The 22,374-nt window shown below is 41.7% G+C and overlaps 1 protein-coding gene across 2 annotated transcripts in view; it reads left to right on the top strand.

Moving 5' to 3' along the window:
- Positions 1-22,374, top strand: part of LOC137284536 (glutamate receptor ionotropic, NMDA 2B-like) — a 104,350-nt gene that overhangs the window by 26,474 nt on the left and 55,502 nt on the right. For both annotated transcript variants that reach the window (XM_067816379.1, XM_067816378.1), the window contains exon 2: positions 14,111-14,639. In XM_067816379.1, the coding sequence (XP_067672480.1) occupies positions 14,187-14,639 (453 nt within the window). In that variant the 5' untranslated portion in view covers positions 14,111-14,186. The remainder of the gene's footprint in view (positions 1-14,110; positions 14,640-22,374) is intronic.

Below are 22,374 nucleotides of genomic sequence, written 5' to 3' on the forward strand. Positions count from 1 at the left end.
GTTTAAAGATCGATGCATAATGTAAGGGTCTGTAGGAAGTATAATCTAAGCCTCTATAGGGTGTATATGTTAGGCGCGATACATATTCTGAGCGTTTGTGGGAGGCTTGTTACAGCTCCCTGCATGATATTATGGCTTACAGGAGGTAGGATTAACAATAACACTATCTGTAGGAAGTATGTTCACGGCTCAGTACTTAAAGCCGGTGTGTTTAAATCTAGGTGTATAATCCTAGTGTTTATCAGAAGCATAATGTAAGGGTTTATTAGAAGTATGTTTAAAAATCAAAGAATAAGCTTGGTTTATAGGAAGTGTAAGTTTGTTTACAGAAAGTATGTGTAGGGCTTGATGCTTAATCTTAGCATTTATAGGAAGGATGTTTGAAGCTTGATGCACAGTCTTGTGGTTTATAGGAAGTACGATTCACGTTCAAAGCATAATCGCACTATTCATAGGAAGTGTGTACACGGCTCAATGCATAATATCGGTGTGTTTACAGCTGGGTGTATAATCGTAGTTTTTATCGGTGGCATGTTTGAAGCCCGATGCACAATTTGCATGTCCACAGGAAGTATGTTTAAAGGTCAGTGAATAATCTCGTGTAACTGAAAGTATGTTTAATGGCAATGGGAAGCATTTTTAACGTTCAATGCATAATCTCAATGTCTATGGAAAGTATGGTTGAATCTCTATTCACAACCCCTGTAGCTAGAAATATGTTTAAAGCTTAAGGGAAAATGTGTTCACAGGAATTTGTTCAAAGTTTAATGCGTTTTCACACTGCATAATCTAGGGGCCTGTAGGAAGTATATTTAAAGCTGGAGGAATAATATACGTGTATTATAGCAAATATGTTTAAAGTTGGATATATAACATAAATACGTATTGGAAGTACGTTTGAATAATCATTAAAAACAAAGTGCGCTGAATTTATCCGTGGTCTTGAGAAAGCAAGAGGGAACGGAGACTCAATGGGGAACTCTGATGTCGTATCTGTGGCGTATGAAAAACATAACCATATATTTAACTGTACTATTGTGTTTACCGTTTAGACGAGGTTCGCATTGCCAAAGGAAACGCCAATGTCTCTTGTGCATACGACTCTGCTTGTCGTAAGAAGCGACTAAAAGGATCGGATGGTCAGGCTTGCTGACTTGGTTGGCACATGTCATCGGTTCCCAATTGCACATATCGATGCTCATGGTGTTGATCTTTGTCTAGATTGTCTGGTTCAGTCTCGTTTATTTGCAGACCGCCTCCATATAGCTGTAATATTGCTGTGTGCGGCGTAAAACTAACCTCACTCACTCACTCTTGTGCATACGTACAAGAATACGAATATAACGCTTATACTCCAAGTCATCCTGACATCCTCCTCCGTTTTAAATGTCGTCATGATAGTGCCCAATAACACAATGGTTGCATTATACTCACTTAGATGACGACGTGGACTTGGTACAAGAAATTTCAACCTGGTCAACTTATCATACAAAATATTAAGTTATTATGATGCATGGTAGTATCATTATTATATTGTAAAACTGATCAAGTAGTCTCCCACTAATCCTCGACCATAGCATGCCAACGCTTTGTTATTGGACAATACGCTCACATTAAAAAATTGGAAGATAATGTCAAGATGTCCTTGATTGAGTTGAAAACATTAATGCAGGTGCTTTCCCTTAAGAGGGCAACTACATACGTCTTTTGCTTAATCATCGTCTAACTTATCTACTTGCTTGTCAATGCAGATGTTTTCACGAGAGGCTTCAGACCACTCGGTGAGGTATTTGACACGATTAGATAGCTTTTTCTGTCTATGATGAATTAACATCACTGGGTTAGTTCAGTGTAGGATTTCTAAGGTACCCTCGCGATTGTTGCAGATTTTTTTATGAATCTCACAACCAAGAGATGCGGTAAACTATTCCCAAAACAATTTTAATGTGAAGCAGTGATTGAGTAAGTTTGGGATGTTGCTGCATTAAAAAAACTAGTTGATTTTTATGTGTACTGGAAGTAAGCCGCAGGGAAGAAATCCCCCAAAGATGCAGATTACTCGCAAACAAGGATAGGTTGGACCGACGCAGAGAACGCGTTTACGAGAAGTAGCCAATGCACGGCAATGAGCAAATGGTTAGTGAAAGAGAAAGCAGATGTAGGCTAGTGCATGTGCAGTACATGACAATGACAGATTTGATGGATGATAGGTCAGTTTCACCGTCGGTGTGAATTATTGTTCAAAATATCAATCACTAGATTGTCTTGCCCAGGTTCTACTATTTACACGTCGATGGCGGCAGGACGTTATACAATTAATGCATGCCTAGAAGCTGACAGGAAGTTCTTGACTACACGGTTGTTTAAATATCATTGGGTTACATTCAACATCCATGTGTGTTGTCGTGTATTAGGAGTTGGCCTATATAAACATGTTGCTGAATAAATTTATAACACATGTTGCCCCACTGTCGGCGCAAGACGTCGCATATTTGCATTCGTGTTTATGCTGTTTTTCTTTGGCTAGTAAACGTGCAGCACATGTCAAATAACAATCAGGGGATGTATAAAATGGTTCATTTCGGCTGGAGTGAGTGAGTGAGTAGTTATTGGGGTGAATATTTGGATGGGTGAGTATTTGGCTTGGTGAGTGTTTGGCTGAATGATTGATTGAATGAGCGAGTGTTTAGCTGAGCGGGTGAGTGAGTGTTTGTCTGGTTGATTGATTGTGTGAGTGTTTAGCTGAGCGGGTGAGTGAGTGTTTGGCTGGGTGAGAGAGCGAGTGGGAGTATGGCTGAGTGAGTAAATGAGTGAGTATTTGGCTGAACGAGTGAGTGTTTGACTGTGTGAGTGACTGAGCGTGTGTTTGACTGAGCGAATGACTGGGAGAGTGAGTATTTGGCTGGGTGAGTGTTTGACTGAGTGAGTATTGAGCCGGGTAAGTGAGTGGGTGAGGGAGTAATATCACAGTATCTTGACGAAACACATCAAAAATTGACATTTGAGTCATTTGAGGAATCGAAACTGTCTTCAACATGAGCAACAAACGCTTCAACCATTAAGCTGTATCCTTATAAGATAGCCCAATGCATATTTAAATACAACAAATTACAGTGCATGTTGCATCTTCGGCAGCAGTTTCATGAATATCATTTGCCATTATCGTCCTATACCACAGGGTACAAACATCTGCTGCGGTTAAGGAACCGCACACCTACATCATTTGCGCCACTTGAGTAGTCATCCTCATCACTAATTTCATTTTGTTACGAAGCCACAGTTGAACGGATGGACTATGCCATATTCATCACGTGTTTTGGTTGGTTAGTTCAATGCACTGGTGTGTATGTCGTATTCATATTTGTTGAACACATTGTTCTTTCCTGGTGGCACCAGGCTTAATTATTAATTATTAATTATTTTCCAAGGTTGCCTAAGGTAGTTAGTTTTTGTTTGTTGTTTAACCCTCACTCAGCAATATTCAAGCTATATGACGGAGGTCTGTACATAGCCAGACAATTTAGTGATCAACAGCATGAGCATCAATCTCCACAAATGGGATACGATGACATGTGTTCACCAACTCCAGCCTGACCACCCGATCCCGTTAGTCGCCTCTTATGAGAAGTGTGGTTTACTGAGGATTAATTCTAACCCGGATCTTCACGGTTTACGTGGTTAAGAGCACAGGGCATTTCAATAATTTCTATAATGCGTGGCAGCTGTATGCTAGAATATAATATTATGGGCTTTAAATGGTGCTGTTGTTTTATACGTGAGCTTCCCCTAAGGGATTAATATGTCCTTCCTGAATTTAATTGAAATCGGGTACAACGGATTTCAGAGAACTGTCAGTGTCAGTTATCCGAGCATCCATGTACCAGGCAAACATTTTAGGAAGGTTTTTTCAGAATGAATGAATGAATGAATGAATGAATGAATGAATGAATGAATGAATGAATGAATGAATGAATCCGTCTCAACTGCATAATGAGAGAACATTTAAGAAATATTTTCCTTTTGTAATGCTGTTATAAAATGCTCGATGAACCAACACACGAAACTCTATCTACGATTACGACTCCGCATATGACCTGAGCAGCTTTCTTGAGATGACTACAAGAGAACGTGATGCAATATATTAGCGATAAAAATATTTCTCCCAATACATGTAGTCTCGATGAAGTTAATAGACAGCTCAAGTCATCAACGCGACCATAATACCTCTCTTATATGACAGAAAACACGTCAGATTCATGTAAGAATCAATTTAATTCAAATATCAAATTAAGAAACTGCATTAGGTCGTAATTTACTTTGAAACCTGGTTCTCAATATCGAATACTGATGTTCATTCTCGTTGGTCTTATGTAAACGGATGGCGGACGTGAATAGAACGTCCCGCGACAATAGCGATGTCTGTTTACGAAGTCGATGTCTGAGCATCACTCCCAACTAAACATATATTTTGCAAAACATTGGTAACCGGGTTACACTGATTAGAAAGGATTTATTAATGATGGCCCTTAAATTGAATTAGTGGACCTCTTACACCTACTCTGACACTGTAAAGTAGTCTGTGTAGGTGCCAGATCTTCACGCCATGTCCGACTCTTGAAGACCCATAGAAATGAGGTGTTTCTACACATAAACTGTTCGTATTTCTAGTTCTCGCCTCCTCTTGCATGCATGATCTGGTTTTCGTTGTCTTTTCACGATGAGCCAAACAAATCTTTCCACCAAGACCCGAAACATGATGCTCTTTTTCATTAGTTTCGAATTTTTTTATTAAAACATACTAGAAGTTTTATGTTTCTCAAGAAGAAGCAAAATGAGAAGTGGAATTTATCAGCAAATGACAACTCGAAAAAAACCAAACGCCATCACTGCTTGAATCAGTGCTCTGAAACGCAATTTTACGAATAACAGAATGTTAAGAAAGTTATTGCTTCTACGAATCAATTTCTACGAGTTGTTAAATATTTAAAACGTCAGTGTCAGGCGGCAGTTTTTCAACACAGCATTTTTCTTGCACTCTTAATGTTTTATAACGAAACATTTCCGATTTTCTAACTCCGAAGCAACTGAGTGTACAAATGAAACAAGTAATGACATTACAAAATCCATGATGCGAGGCAAGGACGAATGTAACTCAATACACTTCAAAGAGAGTGACACACAAGGCCTTCCGTACCAGACATTAAGTGCAGGGTAGTACATTACGCAGTGTAATGTCATTACAATGGCAATTATAAAGTACGGTCAAAAAATCTTAAGTTGATGTGCCGTTGATCAAAGGCACTCTGGGCTATTCAGTCGAGGCTCTGGCTTGTTGTTGTGTGGAACAACAGAGCAGGCGAAGTGATGGAACCCAATTGGCGCCTCGATGCTTTGAAACATAATTATGAGTTTGGGCTGTTTCATTCCTCACATGTCACCTCTGATTGTTTTTTGGGTTGTCTACTGTGAGCATGTCACAAATCTTTCAAGGTTTCATCTTTCTTGAGATGTATCCATTGTACGATGGTGTTGTACCCTAAGGATGTTCAACATGCTTCTTGTGTCAGTGGATGGGCGATGAAGAAGTCTAGTGGTTAAAGCTTTCGATTCCCAACATGGCTACAATGTGTGAAGCGCTGTTTACATGTGCCCCGCCGTGATATTGCAAGCACAATGGGACAATTTAAATCGTTCATAATATCGCCTCGTTGTTAGGTTTTGACATACACATATATATTGCAAACGCATCTCTGTTAATAAGCCAAGACTGCTTATGATCCAGCGAAATACGATTTCCAGATCCGTATGGTGTTCCGGTACTGTTCACATCGGCCATTATCTCGCTATGCGTTGAATCTTACTGAAATATTAAAACATTACAGAACAAACTTGGCCATATTCTCATCATAAAAGCATCCCTTCACCTTTTTAATTTTTAATAAAGGCTGAATATGAGGAAGCTTAAAACCAATTTAGTTAATGTTACAGATTTGAACGTATAGTAACGAATTATTGGTAATGTTGTCAATCCCTTATGCTGGATCTGGCCAAGCTATGTTTGTCTGCTTTTGTATGGTTGGGAAAACAATATTAGCTTCCTGTCCGCCTACCCTATCTATATTGGTGTAGTCCTTAATGAAACAAGTGTAGCTCTTCCTCAGGCTCAGTGCCCACCTGTAGGACCACATGTATCTTAGCGCTGTTACAACGCAGGTCTAAGTTTGGGAGATACGCCTATCGCAGGATTCCTTTTCATTGGGAATCTGTTTCACAGAAAATATCACTAAGGTGAGGAGAAAAACAAACATTCCAGGAGACATCACTCTATCTCTCTCTCGCTCTCACACTCGTCCTCTCTCTTTCTCTCTCTCTCTCTCTCTCTCTCTCTCTCTGTTGAGGCTGGCTGAGGGAAACGGATGTCTTTTATCATCGATCGTTTCTATTTGTAATAAATGGTCAGGGACCTTCACCACACCGTATTACAAGGTTATATAGAATTTCTGTAACAAGTTACCATTAAACTATATTTAGTAACTGTGATTTGACATGTCCATATGGATATACTCAACACAGTCTCCAAGAAGTCTCACTGAACCGCATAAATCACCATAACCACTACTTACGTTTAGAAGTAACAATTTCTCCAACAAGGCACAACACAACGTCCTGCTCTCATTGCAATAAGGTAGCAGTTTGTCTAGGGAGAGTCTGATGACTGTCTGATGTATTAGCTTGTCCGTCCAGACTCGTTGTACTGTCCAACACTGGAATAATAGCAGCTGGGAGAACAAATTAGATTGTTGCAATTAATCTCGTAAATAAGGACAAGTGTGTTGTACTTGGTGATCGAGTCTAGCTGGGTTGGGAAAATCAGAAAATCTGCGCTATGTATAATGGAGTAAGTGGTATTGTGAATCTAGTATGTGGTAAGCCAGAGGTGCACATGTTGCAATTAATATCACCTTTCGCCTGACGCAAAATCCAATGGCTGATATCATGACATCTAACAGTCCAAATATACTATTAAAAAAAGAAATAAATAAAATCAAAGCACAGACGAGAAATCTGTTGCGAAAATGTATTTTTCAAACATGTATAACTCGACCACAAAAAGACTCTTGTACATGAAAGTTTACACCAGTGTAGAAGGCAATGCCTATGGAACCAAAGTGGATACTTTTAGACAACGGAGACGTTGAGCGCGATGGTGAAACCGTATACATATACTTAGCACGACCCTGACACCGGGTTTCCTGGTCTTCAGTCCAATCGCTTTCAACCTGTTCAGATAGGCAGTAAGATCACACAACTCTAGTACCCGCATGTACAGATCTTGGGCTGTAGTGACTCGACTTCTGCCTGTACGGAGACGGTCATTTGTTATACCCGTTTGGTTGCAACTAGCTGCAAGCCATGACATCTTGCGCTAACTAACATTCCGACGCCTGGCAACAGGAGATTGGTAATCTCCAGCACGCATTCTTTCAAAAGCGATGTTCCGTGTGGCGGAGACAAGACGTGACGTAGTGATTTGACCTTGAAACTCCCTCAAAACGAATCTGAAATTAATGCTGATTTTTATTGTCAGATAGTGAATGCTCTTTTCTGCACAGTTTCAACTGGAATGTGATTTCTGTTGTGTCGAGGCGATGCCTTTCTAATCCTTGTAAGAAATCTCATCAAAATCAACATTTTCAGATAAATCGATTTTTTTACTCACGCTATTGTGTAAACTAATGTTGTCAACACTTGTGTAACATATTTGGACGATTGCTTGAACACCATAGATAATTAACAGATTCTTAAAAATACAAATCGGCTATGCGTTTATTTATTTATTTTTCTTGGGGGTGTGTGATAATATATACTAGTATATGGTCGAAATACCATCCGAACATAACTGTGAGTGAGGGAGTTTAGTTTTACCCCGCTTTTAACAATATTCCTACATTATCACGGCGGGGACACCTGAAATGAACTTAACACATGGTATTCACAAGGGGATTCGAACCCAGGTCATCGGTGTGACGATCACATGCGTTTACCACTGGACTACCTCACCGCTCTTCTGACCACCCGTGTCGTTCTATGTCAAGAACTGTTGTAAATATTTTGCAAGCGTGCGAAGGCTGTTGTAATGTTGAAAATCAGAAGTACAAGTCCTTGTACACATATCATTTACAAGCATATTAACACTTGTAATCATGACTTTACCGAATAAACATTTTTATGTTCATAATATCAATCACTCATAATCACATAATACAGCTTAGCTGATACAAAGGCCAGATATTGCATAGTTGGGGTAAATGTATACTAACATACCAACACGATCACTAGTTCGCAAGCGATACAAGAAATGCGCCTGAATGTACTTGATTAACGGAATGAGAAATTAACTCATGATGTTTACCAAGGTGAGTGTCGTGTGCGTGCCTCATCGCAGTCACAGTTCAGCTACAACAGCGGTGCCATCGATCTTGGCTTCATGCACGAGCACCTCACACATTACCTAGAGTAATCTACTTAAATCTGCACTGAAATTCCCCTCGTTTCCATCTTAGTTGGTCTCTTGTGCAAAGACATTTTCCGATGGAGCAAAACGCCATACGACATTTGTATGTGAACGTGCGAGCCGTGGATATACAACGTGCATTTCAGTTTTTCAGAAAGGCGTTTGATTTATGATACCTGCTTTGGCACAAACTCGTCATCCTGAAGTGTTTCGTCTTGTTCAGTGTTGAGAATGTACAGCTGGGTGTCATCAATAGATAGTGGAAGTATACACCCCGTATCGTTATGCGTTTCGATTCCTGGAAACTGGCAAGACATGTTTACCATTGACATCATTCTTAACAGGTGCATTCTACAGTTGACGGTCCGCGAACGCAGACACGAAAGCACATTAGAAGATAAGATAGCAACGTCCCAGACTAATTGGGTTTGGCTTGAAATGTACGTCCCACCTGCTAATGTGCGTTCGATGGCATCACCATCGGATTAATTAGAAAAATAAGACTAGTATGTTGCTTTTTCAACGGTTTACCTTTTTCTGTGAGGCATTGGAGAAGTGCAATTTGTACTTTGGGCATATTTATTTTTATTCCAAAGACTCGACAACCTTACAGTCTTTTGAACTTGCTAAACTGTATGTATGTATGTATGTATGTATGTGTGTGTGTGTGTGTGTGTGTGTGTGTGTGTGTGTGTGTGTGTGTGTGTGTGTGTGTGTGTACGTGCTAGCGTATGAGTCACTAAAAAGCGGACTTGGATGTATATGAACATGGTGACATTTACATGTCAATATGTACGTTCAAACGGTAGGTGTTCACAATCTATCAAAAATATAATGCTAGAACATTCATCCCTGTCAGACTTAACAGAATGCATGTGATTGCTTGTGCACACACAGGAGAGCAATGCGCATGTACAGGGCCATTCATGTTTCTGACACTTTCAAACGAGGTTGACTAAACCGTGAATCCTTATTTCTGTTATTCGCGTGCATTGTGCTTATCAAACAGTTTTAGTTTTCAGTGAGTAAGTTGCAGTTTTACACCACTTTCAGCGATATTGCAGCAATAATACGTCGAGGGTTTAACGCATTGTACCCATGTATTGAATCGAAACCGGGACTTTGGCGTGACGAACAAGGGCTTTAACTGCTAGGCTACCCCACCGCCCCTTAATGCATGTGTTGGAACTAAGTGTCTAAGGGCGTCAGAAACTGGCGGACGATGCGTGTCACCGTGGAGGTACTGATACGTTCGAAGGTTTACACTGTCAATAGAGTACGGAATAGGTACCAACAAATTCCAGAGTGTTGACGATCGATCACGCCTAAGGACAACGACAAGTGCCCAGGATCGATTGATCGGAACCCAAGCTCTAGGAAATCGAGCTTAAACGGCGAATCAAATTGTTACAAACTTTCAAAAGGCTACTTGAGTACGAGTTTGGCGTCAGACGATCATCAATCGTCTGCATGCAGCTGATCTCAGTGTTGGGTACTTGTACTGTCCTTCGGTACCAATCGTTGCCTGTCGTCATAGCGTACATAATCGTTGTTGGTCACGTGTTTATTTTCACTGCTTTTCATAGGATTGGTCTTGTCTAGCTACGTAGAGAGGAACGTCATGGCTACTGGCAACGCCATGACAAAATTGGTGATGAATCAGTTACGGAGTGGGCTCGTGTATGACTGAGGGCCACGTTCAGGTTGTGCAAGAACGGGTCACTGGACATTACTATCGGGATGATGTACTGATCCCTTTGATGTACCGTTTGCTTTTATGAACATTTTTTTTTGCGTTCAGGACGACAAAACTCGTTCTCTCTAAGCATGACAGGTCAATATTCACCTCAATGTGCCGACAAAACATGGAACACTATAGCCGGTTGTTAGCTTTGGCCTTTTTCTCAGCCCACCCTCTACCCCCACCCATCCCACTAAGGTACTTACGCTCATATTGTGGATCACTGTATTGTCTGGTCCAGACTCGACCACACTTGCACGATCGATTATTGCCTGAAATATTGCGACGTTAAGCAATTAACAAACAAATAAACAAACAAACAATGGGATGTGTTGAAGACGTGCGTTAACGTCATAGACCGCCCATCACGTGTGCTAAAATGGTAAGACTTTGACACGGGAGTTTAGGATGGAAAGAGAAGGACGTGACCCTTTCATATCTCCATGGAGGCTCAAATGTTTGACAATTAAATACGGCATTAAGCATTACTGATCCAAGACATAATCTTTAATTAGTAATCGTCTATGCTGATGGCATAAAGACACCTAAAGAAAAGTGTTCATATGGACGTGTTGAAAGAGAATATCATTTCATATTCATATTTCGCGCGGGTAACTAAATGATGGTGATACATATACAACTAATAATTGACTTCATAACTTTCTAAACTGTAGGTTATTTCCGGGCTCCCCCGAAGAGCACATATAATAGTATCTCCTTTACAGCTAGCTGTTCTAGGGTATGCTTCAAACTTGAGATATGACACTAATACATCGATCGAAGGAAAGCTGCCGCTTGGTCGGACAAAGTACATGTTAAACAGATTCGGTCATGAAGGTATTATTTGAATCTTTTGTTGTAGTTCCTCGTTAAACTTTGTAACCTTCATACGACTTCATGTGTGGAAATATTGACGAATCCGATACGCAGTACTGTGGCTGACTGTTTGAAGCTGAATAGAGCATGCTCTCGTCCATCGATCCTATAGAACCTGCAACAGCAGCTGTGTTCAGTGTCATGTTCATCACAATGAATATACTGCTGCAATTCATTTGGGAATATACGACGAAGGGAATGTTACAAGGAGCATGGAAAGTTAACTGGCAAACTTCATATTGTAAGTATGTGTGTGTGTGCGTGCGTGTGTGTGTGTGAAATGTGTCATTGTTAGATGTATGTATGTATGTATGTATGTATGTATGTATGTATGTATGTATGTATGTATGTATGTATGTATGTATGTATGTATGTATGTATGTATGTATGTATGCATGCATGTATGTATGTATGATGGATGTATGGATGAATGATAAGCATTAATGTTTGTTCAATTTTACAATGGTACTTCGAGGGTGCCTCGCTATCAAATATTATGCAGCTTTTTAACATCTGCCATCACAATGGAGATTTACTTGCAGCGAGGAATCTTGTCTTCTCTATAACCTGGCCACTAGAAGAAAATATGCATTTTGTGCGATGTATCGTTTATTCCATGTGTATGTTTAGTGTGTGTACCCAAACATAGAGAACATGGTCTGGAAGCTGAATGGTCAGCATGACATCGGGAGTAATAAGCTGCATCTTCAGACCAATTATGACGTCAATACTCATTGTGTCACAAATTCTGAACCTTCAATGACATTAACAGTGCTTTGTAGCTCCGGTGGTCAGCCCTTGTAAGGCGCCACAATTCACTGCATTCCAAACAATTGTATCCGGGGTCATATATGTATATATATTCCCCTCGAATTTATGAAGTCTGCGTGCACCATCCTTGCTAACCTATATGCAATTTGCACGGTTACCACGTACGTTAGCTCGTATGAGTACGAGGCTTGGTTTCAATCTATTCCTATTATTTATTTATCATGAACAATTCGTCGAAAACATACACGAACTCTTGAAGTGTTCCCGACAGTGATAATATATTGGTCTCGACTGATTAAATTGGATCATTTATTGCATTGGAATTGTATCTGATGGTCGACAATATACAACACAAGAACTGCAGTCGTAGAAATATAGCATGAAGAAGACCATTGATGAACCGACAATATGTCCCATAAATCCACCTACACGTAGATAATAATGGAATCTCCTCTGCATTAGGTTGCACGTTGGGATGGATCATATTTGCTGGTAAATATATGCATTGGCAACAGATGTATCAAAACACCCACATGATTGAGAAGTATTGGGATGTATCGTCGTTGTTGGGGAAAAGTGTTTTCACATTACAACAAAATATCGAAGTTGGAGCGGCCTACCTAAATTCTTCGAGGTATCCGATTCACACACATACCAGAAAAAGGACGAAGTTCGACACATGAAGAACATTTTAATATGTTGCTATTTGTGTTCTTTTTAATTCTTTCTCGGACATGTACAGGATCCGCTGGCGTGTTGTCTCAACTCCTGGTAACACAAGTTTATTCTCTATGCAGTACCTGGCGATTTTGTATGTCGTCTTTTGTCATGTTTATAACATGATGAGTTGAGGTATAATGGAATTTAGCCCCAGTTTAATAATGTTTACAGAGCGACGTTTCTGCATTGTATCACTGTGAGACAGTATGTATTTTCAGTCCGAACGAATGTTTGTGTTGTAGGTCTTAGTCCACTGACTAGGTGAGTATGTGCGTTCAGCAATATTTTAGCAATATCATTGGCTTCACACATTTTACCCTTTTGGGGAGTGGAACAAAGACCGCAGACCACACCGCATTTTGACACTTATACCTTGAAAAGCATAGTAAACTGATCATAAGCTGAGAGGTCCTCGTTTTAACGCGAGTCTAAGTCATATCATTCCAGTATGAAAGATTTAGCTATGCATGGACAACAATTTCGGGTTTTTTTGTTTTGGTTGTTTCTTCTTCTTCTTCTTCTTCTTCTTTTTTTTTAAAAAAGATAAAAAAAACCAAACAAACTCGAAATTGTTTTTGTTTCTGGAAAAAAACAACATATTTGGTGTAGCCCAGAAACAGTTGGACTCAGTGTTTGTTGAGGCTTGTAAAAAACATGCCTTTGGTCATTCCGATAGTTTGTATCTGTTAAAAGCCTTTGTAAATGTTAAGGGAACACGAGTCAATAAATAGTCTAAAAACAAACTCCGAACGCAGTAAACTACAGTACCTCAAAAAGCAATTAGTGTATAATAAGCTTATTCTGATCGATTTACACGTGTACGCAAAAAGAGTGAAGCGCACTGAACACAGTCACAGACTTACATGTGTGTAACTTTTGAATAACTAAAGTGGTTTGAGAGTTGTAGGCAGATCTATGGAGACACTGATGCATTGATTTCTAGATGGTAAGGGATCTAAACAGTCAATTACTGTTTCCAGACCATAATTCGTGTCCATTACCTATTACTTTTTTCACAAACTTACTTTCATAGAATTAGAAACATTAAACAACGCTCCCTCAGTCGAGATCAGGTCGCGGTATTTCACACCACGATGACTTTCGTTACAAAGGTTGAAATTACTTGAAATTACAAAAACCGATGTAGAGCTGTCTATTCTTGTGTTATAGCCTCGACGATTGGAGGTCGAACCAAACTTAAACACAGGGCACTGGGTCCAGTCGGGGCCGTGAGGATTCATAGTTTGGTAAAATGATGACTTGTATTGAACAATACTGGGAACCATTCACAAAGTCGATCGTAAGGTTAGAACTGTCAAAAGTCCATGTTAAAAGGGTATTGAATGACGAGAGCGTTTTGTGGAGCGGGTCCCTGGGTCTCATGGGATTTTCATTAATGACATTTTTTAGGATCCATCTTGAAAACCTGTGGGATCGTGACGTTATTTTATTTTTTCATTTACTACATGACTGTTGTTCTGTTCCAGGATGGTATGAGAAATGAACACAGGTGGCCGCATCTGAGTGTAGGATCCTTCGCCAGTGTGGTCAGCTAGACTCGGAATGAGGATGTGGTGGCCTTGGCAGGAGTTGGTTGTGCTCCTCCTGACCATCGTCCTGTGCCAAAGAGGGGATGGACAGTTGTCCAGACCTTCCAAAAGAAAGGTTGCGGTTCACGCGCTACTTCCAGAAGGAAGTTTCTTCAGGACACTCAACAGGACGTTATTTGCCGACTTCGCCCCTCGTGCAAGGAGGAAGCTATTGAAATATCGTAACCTTAGATACTTCGACTTTAGTGCTCGCAGTACCATTCTGCATGACGATACACCCAACGAAATTCTTCAAGCGTTTTGTGATACCTCTTTCTCGTCCAACGCTGTTGTACTATTCCATATAAACAACCCATTGTCTATGAAGAAGGAAAGACTTGGTGCGCATAAATACATAAGTCAACTAGCCGATTACTATGGATTACCGTTGATATCCTGGGATTCAGAGTTTTCTCCATCAGCAAGGGTAAGTTTGTATATATACTCATGGAAATAAATAGGGAAACATTGTTTAGAACGATATTTCGCTCTGTGGTTTCCTCGAAGTAGTCGCGAAGACATACGTCACAATGTGGTGAATACTTTATACCACGTCGCTGATGCCAGAGACGTCGCGGTGATAATTGCGGTGATATTATTTTCTTGGTTTGGAAATGCTAGACACGTGCGGAAGCGGTGGGGTAGTCAAGTGGTTAAAGCGTTCGATCGTCACGCCGAAGACCTCGGTTCGATTCCACACAGGGTTACCCTGTGTGAACCCCTTTCTGGTGCCCCCGTCGTCATGTTCCCGGAATATTGCTGAAAGCGACGTACTCACCCACTCACTCAATCACTCAGTCAGTCCGTCACAGGATAAGAAAGAATTGTCTTAGCAGGTTATAGGACCCGGTGAGAATCCGATCTCCAGCAACCCAAACGTAAACGTTGACGTGTAGTTAGGCTCGGTGAAGTAACTGACACATGTGATCGTATACCAAACTTGTCGTAAGAGGCGTAAACGTTGACGTGTAGTTAGGCTCGGTGAAGTAACTGACACATGTGATTGTGTTCCAAGCTTGTCGTAAGAGGCGTAAACGTTGACGTGTAGTTACGCTCGGTGAAGTAACTGACACATGTGATCGTACTTCCAAGCTTGTCGTAAGAGGCGTAAACGTTGACGTGTAGTTAGGCTCGGTGAAGTAACTGACACATGTGATTGTGTTCCAAGCTTGTCGTAAGAGGCGTAAACGTTGACGTGTAGTTAGGCTCGGTGAAGTGACTGACACATGTGATCGTATTCCAAGCTTGTCGTAAGAGGCGTAAACGTTGACGTGTAGTTAGGCTCGGTGAAGTAACTGACACATGTGATTGTGTTCCAAGCTTGTCGTAAGAGGCGTAAACGTTGACGTGTAGTTAGGCTCGGTGAAGTAACTGACACATGTGATTGTGTTCCAAGCTTGTCGTAAGAGGCGTAAACGTTGACGTGTAGTTAGGCTCGGTGAAGTAACTGACACATGTGATTGTGTTCCAAGCTTGTCGTAAGAGGCGTAAACGTTGACGTGTAGTTAGGCTCGGTGAAGTAACTGACACATGTGATTGTGTTCCAAGCTTGTCGTAAGAGGCGTAAACGTTGACGTGTAGTTAGGCTCGGTGAAGTAACTGACACATGTGATTGTGTTCCAAGCTTGTCGTAAGAGGCGTAAACGTTGACGTGTAGTTAGGCTCGGTGAAGTAACTGACACATGTGATTGTGTTCCAAGCTTGTCGTAAGAGGCGTAAACGCTGTATACAGCAACCCATGCTTGCCACGGAATGCGACTATGTTTGTCGTAAGAGGCGGTGCACAATTGAGGAGATCAAAGTTCATGCTGTTGGGCACTGGATTGTCTGGTCCAGACTAGATTATTTACAGATCGCTGCCATATAGCTGGAGTATTGCTGAGAGCGGCGTAAAACTAACCTCTATCACTCACTGACTGACTTGCGGGTGCTACCAAAGTGGTAATGGTATGACCCCTACATGAATGTCATGCCTTCCTCTTACATTAAGATGGACACATAATGTTGTGCTACGCACTAGGTTTTTATGTCACAACCATATGGTCATTCATGGCGTTAAAAAATCTTTGATAATATGTTTTTCTCACAGGTGAACATGGACCTCAGCCACTTACTCACTCACTCACTCACTCACTCACTTGACCGCTAGATGTAGCTTGACGATTATGCACGTGCAATACATGCTAACCGTGACATGAAATCAGCACCGCATATTCCTTCGAATAATAAGACTACAATTTCATGCATATTCCACGCTAACCTTTAGTTAAGACGAAGACAAATAGATGATTGGGGCATTGACAAGCAGTTTAGATATTCAACAATTTTGTTTAAAAAAACCCAGGAAAATGTCATTTGCTTCGTGAAATGGATCGGTGGTCCTAAAAATATTTGCTCAGTATCTTGTGTTGATTCAATTCGTTGGGATTGTACCTGTTCCCAAATCGAGTGTGCTATAACAATTCATGCGTGAAACGCACGGGGAAAATGAACTTCTCGATATTTATCAGACAACCTGTCTCCCTCTTGCTTCAAATGGATCGTTCTGTGGGGCGTTCCCAAGTATGCAAATTGGGGTCATTTGTCAGGTCGTGGATCATCTTATGTGTTTACCCGTAGTTATGGCAGTCTTATTGCTATGATCACTTCTTGAAACACATTAAAACTACTTCCTGCTCACAGGATAAGAGGAAGCGGAGGGGTAGTCAAGTGGTTAAAGCGTTCGATCGTCACGCCGAAGACCTCGGTTCGATTCCACACATGGTTACCCTGTGTGAACCCCTTTCTGGTGCCCCCGTCGTCATGTTCCCGGAATATTGCTGAAAGCGACGTACTCACCCACTCACTCATTCACTCAGTCAGTCCGTCACAGGATAAGAAAGAATTGTCTTAGCAGGTTATAGGGACCCGGTGAGAATCCGATCTCCAGCAACCCAAACGTAAACGTTGACGTGTAGTTAGGCTCGGTGAAGTAACTGACACACGTGATCGTATACCAAACTTGTCGTAAGAGGCGTAAACGTTGACGTGTAGTTAGGCTCGGTGAAGTAACTGACACATGTGATCGTATTGCAAGCTTGTCGTAAGAGGCGTAAACGTTGACGTGTAGTTAGGCTCGGTGAAGTAACTGACACATGTGATCGTACTTCCAAGCTTGTCGTAAGAGGCGTAAACGTTGACGTGTAGTTAGGCTCGGTGAAGTAACTGACACATGTGATCGTACTTCCAAGCTTGTCGTAAGAGGCGTAAACGTTGACGTGTAGTTAGGCTCGGTGAAGTAACTGACACATGTGATTGTGTTCCAAGCTTGTCGTAAGAGGCGTAAACGTTGACGTGTAGTTAGGCTCGGTGAAGTAACTGACACATGTGATTGTGTTCCAAGCTTGTCGTAAGAGGCGTAAACGTTGACGTGTAGTTAGGCTCGGTGAAGTAACTGACACATGTGATTGTGTTCCAAGCTTGTCGTAAGAGGCGTAAACGTTGACGTGTAGTTAGGCTCGGTGAAGTAACTGACACATGTGATTGTGTTCCAAGCTTGTCGTAAGAGGCGTAAACGTTGACGTGTAGTTAGGCTCGGTGAAGTAACTGACACATGTGATTGTGTTCCAAGCTTGTCGTAAGAGGCGTAAACGCTGTATACAGCAACCCATGCTTGCCACGGAATGCGACTATGTTTGTCGTAAGAGGCGGTGCACAATTGAGGAGATCAAAGTTCATGCTGTTGGGCACTGGATTGTCTGGTCCAGACTAGATTATTTACAGATCGCTGCCATATAGCTGGAGTATTGCTGAGAGCGGCGTAAAACTAACCTCTATCACTCACTGACTGACTTGCGGGTGCTACCAAAGTGGTAATGGTATGACCCCTACATGAATGTCATGCCTTCCTCTTACATTAAGATGGACACATAATGTTGTGCTACGCACTAGGTTTTTATGTCACAACCATATGGTCATTCATGGCGTTAAAAAATCTTTGATAATATGTTTTTCTCACAGGTGAACATGGACCTCAGCCACTTACTCACCCACTCACTCACTCACTCACTCACTCACTTGACCGCTAGATGTAGCTTGACGATTATGCACGTGCAATACATGCTAACCGTGACATGAAATCAGCACCGCATATTCCTTCGAATAATAAGACTACAATTTCATGCATATTCCACGCTAACCTTTAGTTAAGACGAAGACAAATAGATGATTGGGGCATTGACAAGCAGTTTAGATATTCAACAATTTTGTTTAAAAAAACCCAGGAAAATGTCATTTGCTTCGTGAAATGGATCGGTGGTCCTAAAAATATTTGCTCAGTATCTTGTGTTGATTCAATTCGTTGGGATTGTACCTGTTCCCAAATCGAGTGTGCTATAACAATTCATGCGTGAAACGCACGGGGAAAATGAACTTCTCGATATTTATCAGACAACCTGTCTCCCTCTTGCTTCAAATGGATCGTTCTGTGGGGCGTTCCCAAGTATGCAAATTGGGGTCATTTGTCAGGTCGTGGATCATCTTATGTGTTTACCCGTAGTTATGGCAGTCTTATTGCTATGATCACTTCTTGAAACACATTAAAACTACTTCCTGCTCACAGGATAAGAGGAAGCGGAGGGGTAGTCAAGTGGTTAAAGCGTTCGATCGTCACGCCGAAGACCTCGGTTCGATTCCACACATGGTTACCCTGTGTGAACCCCTTTCTGGTGCCCCCGTCGTCATGTTCCCGGAATATTGCTGAAAGCGACGTACTCACCCACTCACTCATTCACTCAGTCAGTCCGTCACAGGATAAGAAAGAATTGTCTTAGCAGGTTATAGGGACCCGGTGAGAATCCGATCTCCAGCAACCCAAACGTAAACGTTGACGTGTAGTTAGGCTCGGTGAAGTAACTGACACACGTGATCGTATACCAAACTTGTCGTAAGAGGCGTAAACGTTGACGTGTAGTTAGGCTCGGTGAAGTAACTGACACATGTGATCGTACTTCCAAGCTTGTCGTAAGAGGCGTAAACGTTGACGTGTAGTTAGGCTCGGTGAAGTAACTGACACATGTGATCGTATTGCAAGCTTGTCGTAAGAGGCGTAAACGTTGACGTGTAGTTAGGCTCGGTGAAGTAACTGACACATGTGATCGTACTTCCAAGCTTGTCGTAAGAGGCGTAAACGTTGACGTGTACTTAGGCTCGGTGAAGTAACTGACACATGTGATCGTACTTCCAAGCTTGTCGTAAGAGGCGTAAACGTTGACGTGTAGTTAGGCTCGGTGAAGTAACTGACACATGTGATCGTATTCCAAGCTTGTCGTAAGAGGCGTAAACGTTGACGTGTAGTTAGGCTCGGTGAAGTAACTGACACATGTGATCGTACTTCCAAGCTTGTCGTAAGAGGCGTAAACGTTGACGTGTACTTAGGCTCGGTGAAGTAACTGACACATGTGATCGTATTCCAAGCTTGTCGTAAGAGGCGTAAACGTTGACGTGTAGTTAGGCTCGGTGAAGTAACTGACACATGTGATCGTATTCCAAGCTTGTCATAAGAGGCGTAAACGTTGACGTGTAGTTAGGCTCGGTGAAGTAACCGACACATGTGATCGTATTGCAAGCTTGTCGTAAGAGGCGTAAACGTTGACGTGTAGTTAGGCTCGGTGAAGTAACTGACACATGTGATCGTATTCCAAGCTTGTCGTAAGAGGCGTAAACGTTGACGTGTAGTTAGGCTCGGTGAAGTAACCGACACATGTGATCGTATTGCAAGCTTGTCGTAAGAGGCGTAAACGTTGACGTGTAGTTAGGCTCGGTGAAGTAACTGACACATGTGATTGTGTTCCAAGCTTGTCGTAAGAGGCGTAAACGTTGACGTGTAGTTAGGCTCGGTGAAGTAACTGACACATGTGATCGTATTCCAAGCTTGTCGTAAGAGGCGTAAACGTTGACGTGTAGTTAGGCTCGGTGAAGTAACTGACACATGTGATCGTATTCCAAGCTTGTCGTAAGAGGCGTAAACGTTGACGTGTAGTTAGGCTCGGTGAAGTAACTGACACATGTGATCGTATTCCAAGCCTGTCGTAAGAGGCGTAAACGTTGACGTGTAGTTAGGCTCGGTGAAGTAACTGACACATGTGATTGTATTCCAAGCTTGTCGTAAGAGGCGTAGACGTTGATGTGTAGTTAGGCTCGGTGAAGTAACTGACACATGTGATCGTATTGCAAGCTTGTCGTAAGAGGCGTAAACGTTGACGTGTAGTTAGGCTCGGTGAAGTAACTGACACATGTGATCGTATTCCAAGCTTGTCGTAAGAGGCGTAAACGTTGACGTGTAGTTAGGCTCGGTGAAGTAACTGACACATGTGATCGTATTCCAAGCTTGTCGTAAGAGGCGTAAACGTTGACGTGTAGTTAGGCTCGGTGAAGTAACTGACACATGTGATCGTATTCCAAGCTTGTCGTAAGAGGCGTAAACGTTGACGTGTAGTTAGGCTCGGTGAAGTAACTGACACATGTGATCGTATACCAAGCTTGTCAAAAGAGGCGTCAAAAGTTGTCGCTGACGTGGTTGACACGTGATCCTATTCCGATTGCGTAGATCGATCACTGGATTGCCTGGTTCAGACTTATTTAGTGAGGGAGTGAATGAGTTTAGTTTTACGCCGGTTTTTAGCAATATTCCCGCAATATCACGGCGGAGGACACCAGAAAATGGACTTCACATATTGTACCCATGTTGGGAATCGAACACGTGTCTTCAGCGTGACGAGCGAACTCTTTAACCACTAGGCTACCCCTCCGCCCCGATTATTTAGAGATCGCCACCATTTAGCTGGGATATTAGCATAAAACAGTAATTAGTCGGAACAAAATAGACAGATTCGGATGCCATGGCCAGACACTGTACATTCAACTAAACGCCTGTGCATCATGAACCAGGGTCACGTGATCTGCAGCGATGGCACCATTCCATGGGTTGCCATTCCATGTGGGATCATTCACAAGGGTCTATGTCCATGAATCAGAGGTGCTGTGACGTCATTCACGGCTATGATGAATATAAAACGTTACGTTAGAAAACATCATCACCATCTAAACAAATAGCGATGGACCTACACGGCAAACATTAATGGCCGCTATACAATTAGATCATGAAACGTCACTGATGCCACATAGGATTCATGAAAAGGGTAAGCATGTTTCCTTCTAACGGTAGCACCATCCATCCTTTTGTATTTTGAAAAAAAAGTGTTTTCTTGATAAATCTTGCCAAACATTAACACTGACACAAAAAGATGTGCCCTGCCTGTTCTAGTCTTGACTGAATAAGTACTAGGTTGTATGCCACTTTTAGTAATATTCTACCAATATCACTCCTGAAGACTTCATGGCATCAAACCTTGGTCTTCGGCGTGCCGGGTGAACACTTTACCCACAAGACTACCCTAATTCGACATACAGCGCTAAAGCACGTGTTGATTTTGTTCCACTTGTTGCAAACCTACATGTTAATTTTGAAGTATTTCACTTCACTTCACAGATTTTATTGTTTATTGTTTACGAATAACGGGTTGTTTGGCTGTTCTTTAACGCTGTAGTAGTCTTCTAGATATTTGTGCAAATAACCGAATCTGGACCAGACAATTCAGTGATCAACATCATGAGCAACTATCTACGCAAATGGGATATGATGACATGTGTCAACCAAGTCAGCGAACCTGACCACCTGATCCCGTAAGTCGTCTCTTACTTACAAATGAAGAGGAACGCTTAAGAAATATATTCGTTCCGCAAGTGATCACTAGGGCGGTTTTGATGCACGTGTTGATTCATGACTCACCTCATGGTGAATTTCGGGTGCTTCAACTCATCTGAAAAAACGTTAACCCAGTTCAAGGTAATGCGAAACGTCAACGCTAAAGAGTATTCATTGCAGATTATCTATCGAAACAGACTGCTTTGGGCGTAGAATAAAATCAGTGATGAATGGACCGCCGAAAATTTAAACAAAAAACAATAGCAAAAAAGCCCATAAAAAGCAAAAGAAGCATGTTCACGTCTCTCCACTTCAAAAACGCGGTGCCTGAGACAGCAACGTATGTAGCACGGGCGGTGAATAATCTGTTAGCGAGAAATGTTCTTTCTCACTTTGTAATTTACCAAACTCACACATG

This window comes from Haliotis asinina, chromosome 5 (genome assembly GCF_037392515.1).
Source record: "Haliotis asinina isolate JCU_RB_2024 chromosome 5, JCU_Hal_asi_v2, whole genome shotgun sequence".
Classification (NCBI taxonomy): domain Eukaryota; kingdom Metazoa; phylum Mollusca; class Gastropoda; order Lepetellida; family Haliotidae; genus Haliotis; species Haliotis asinina.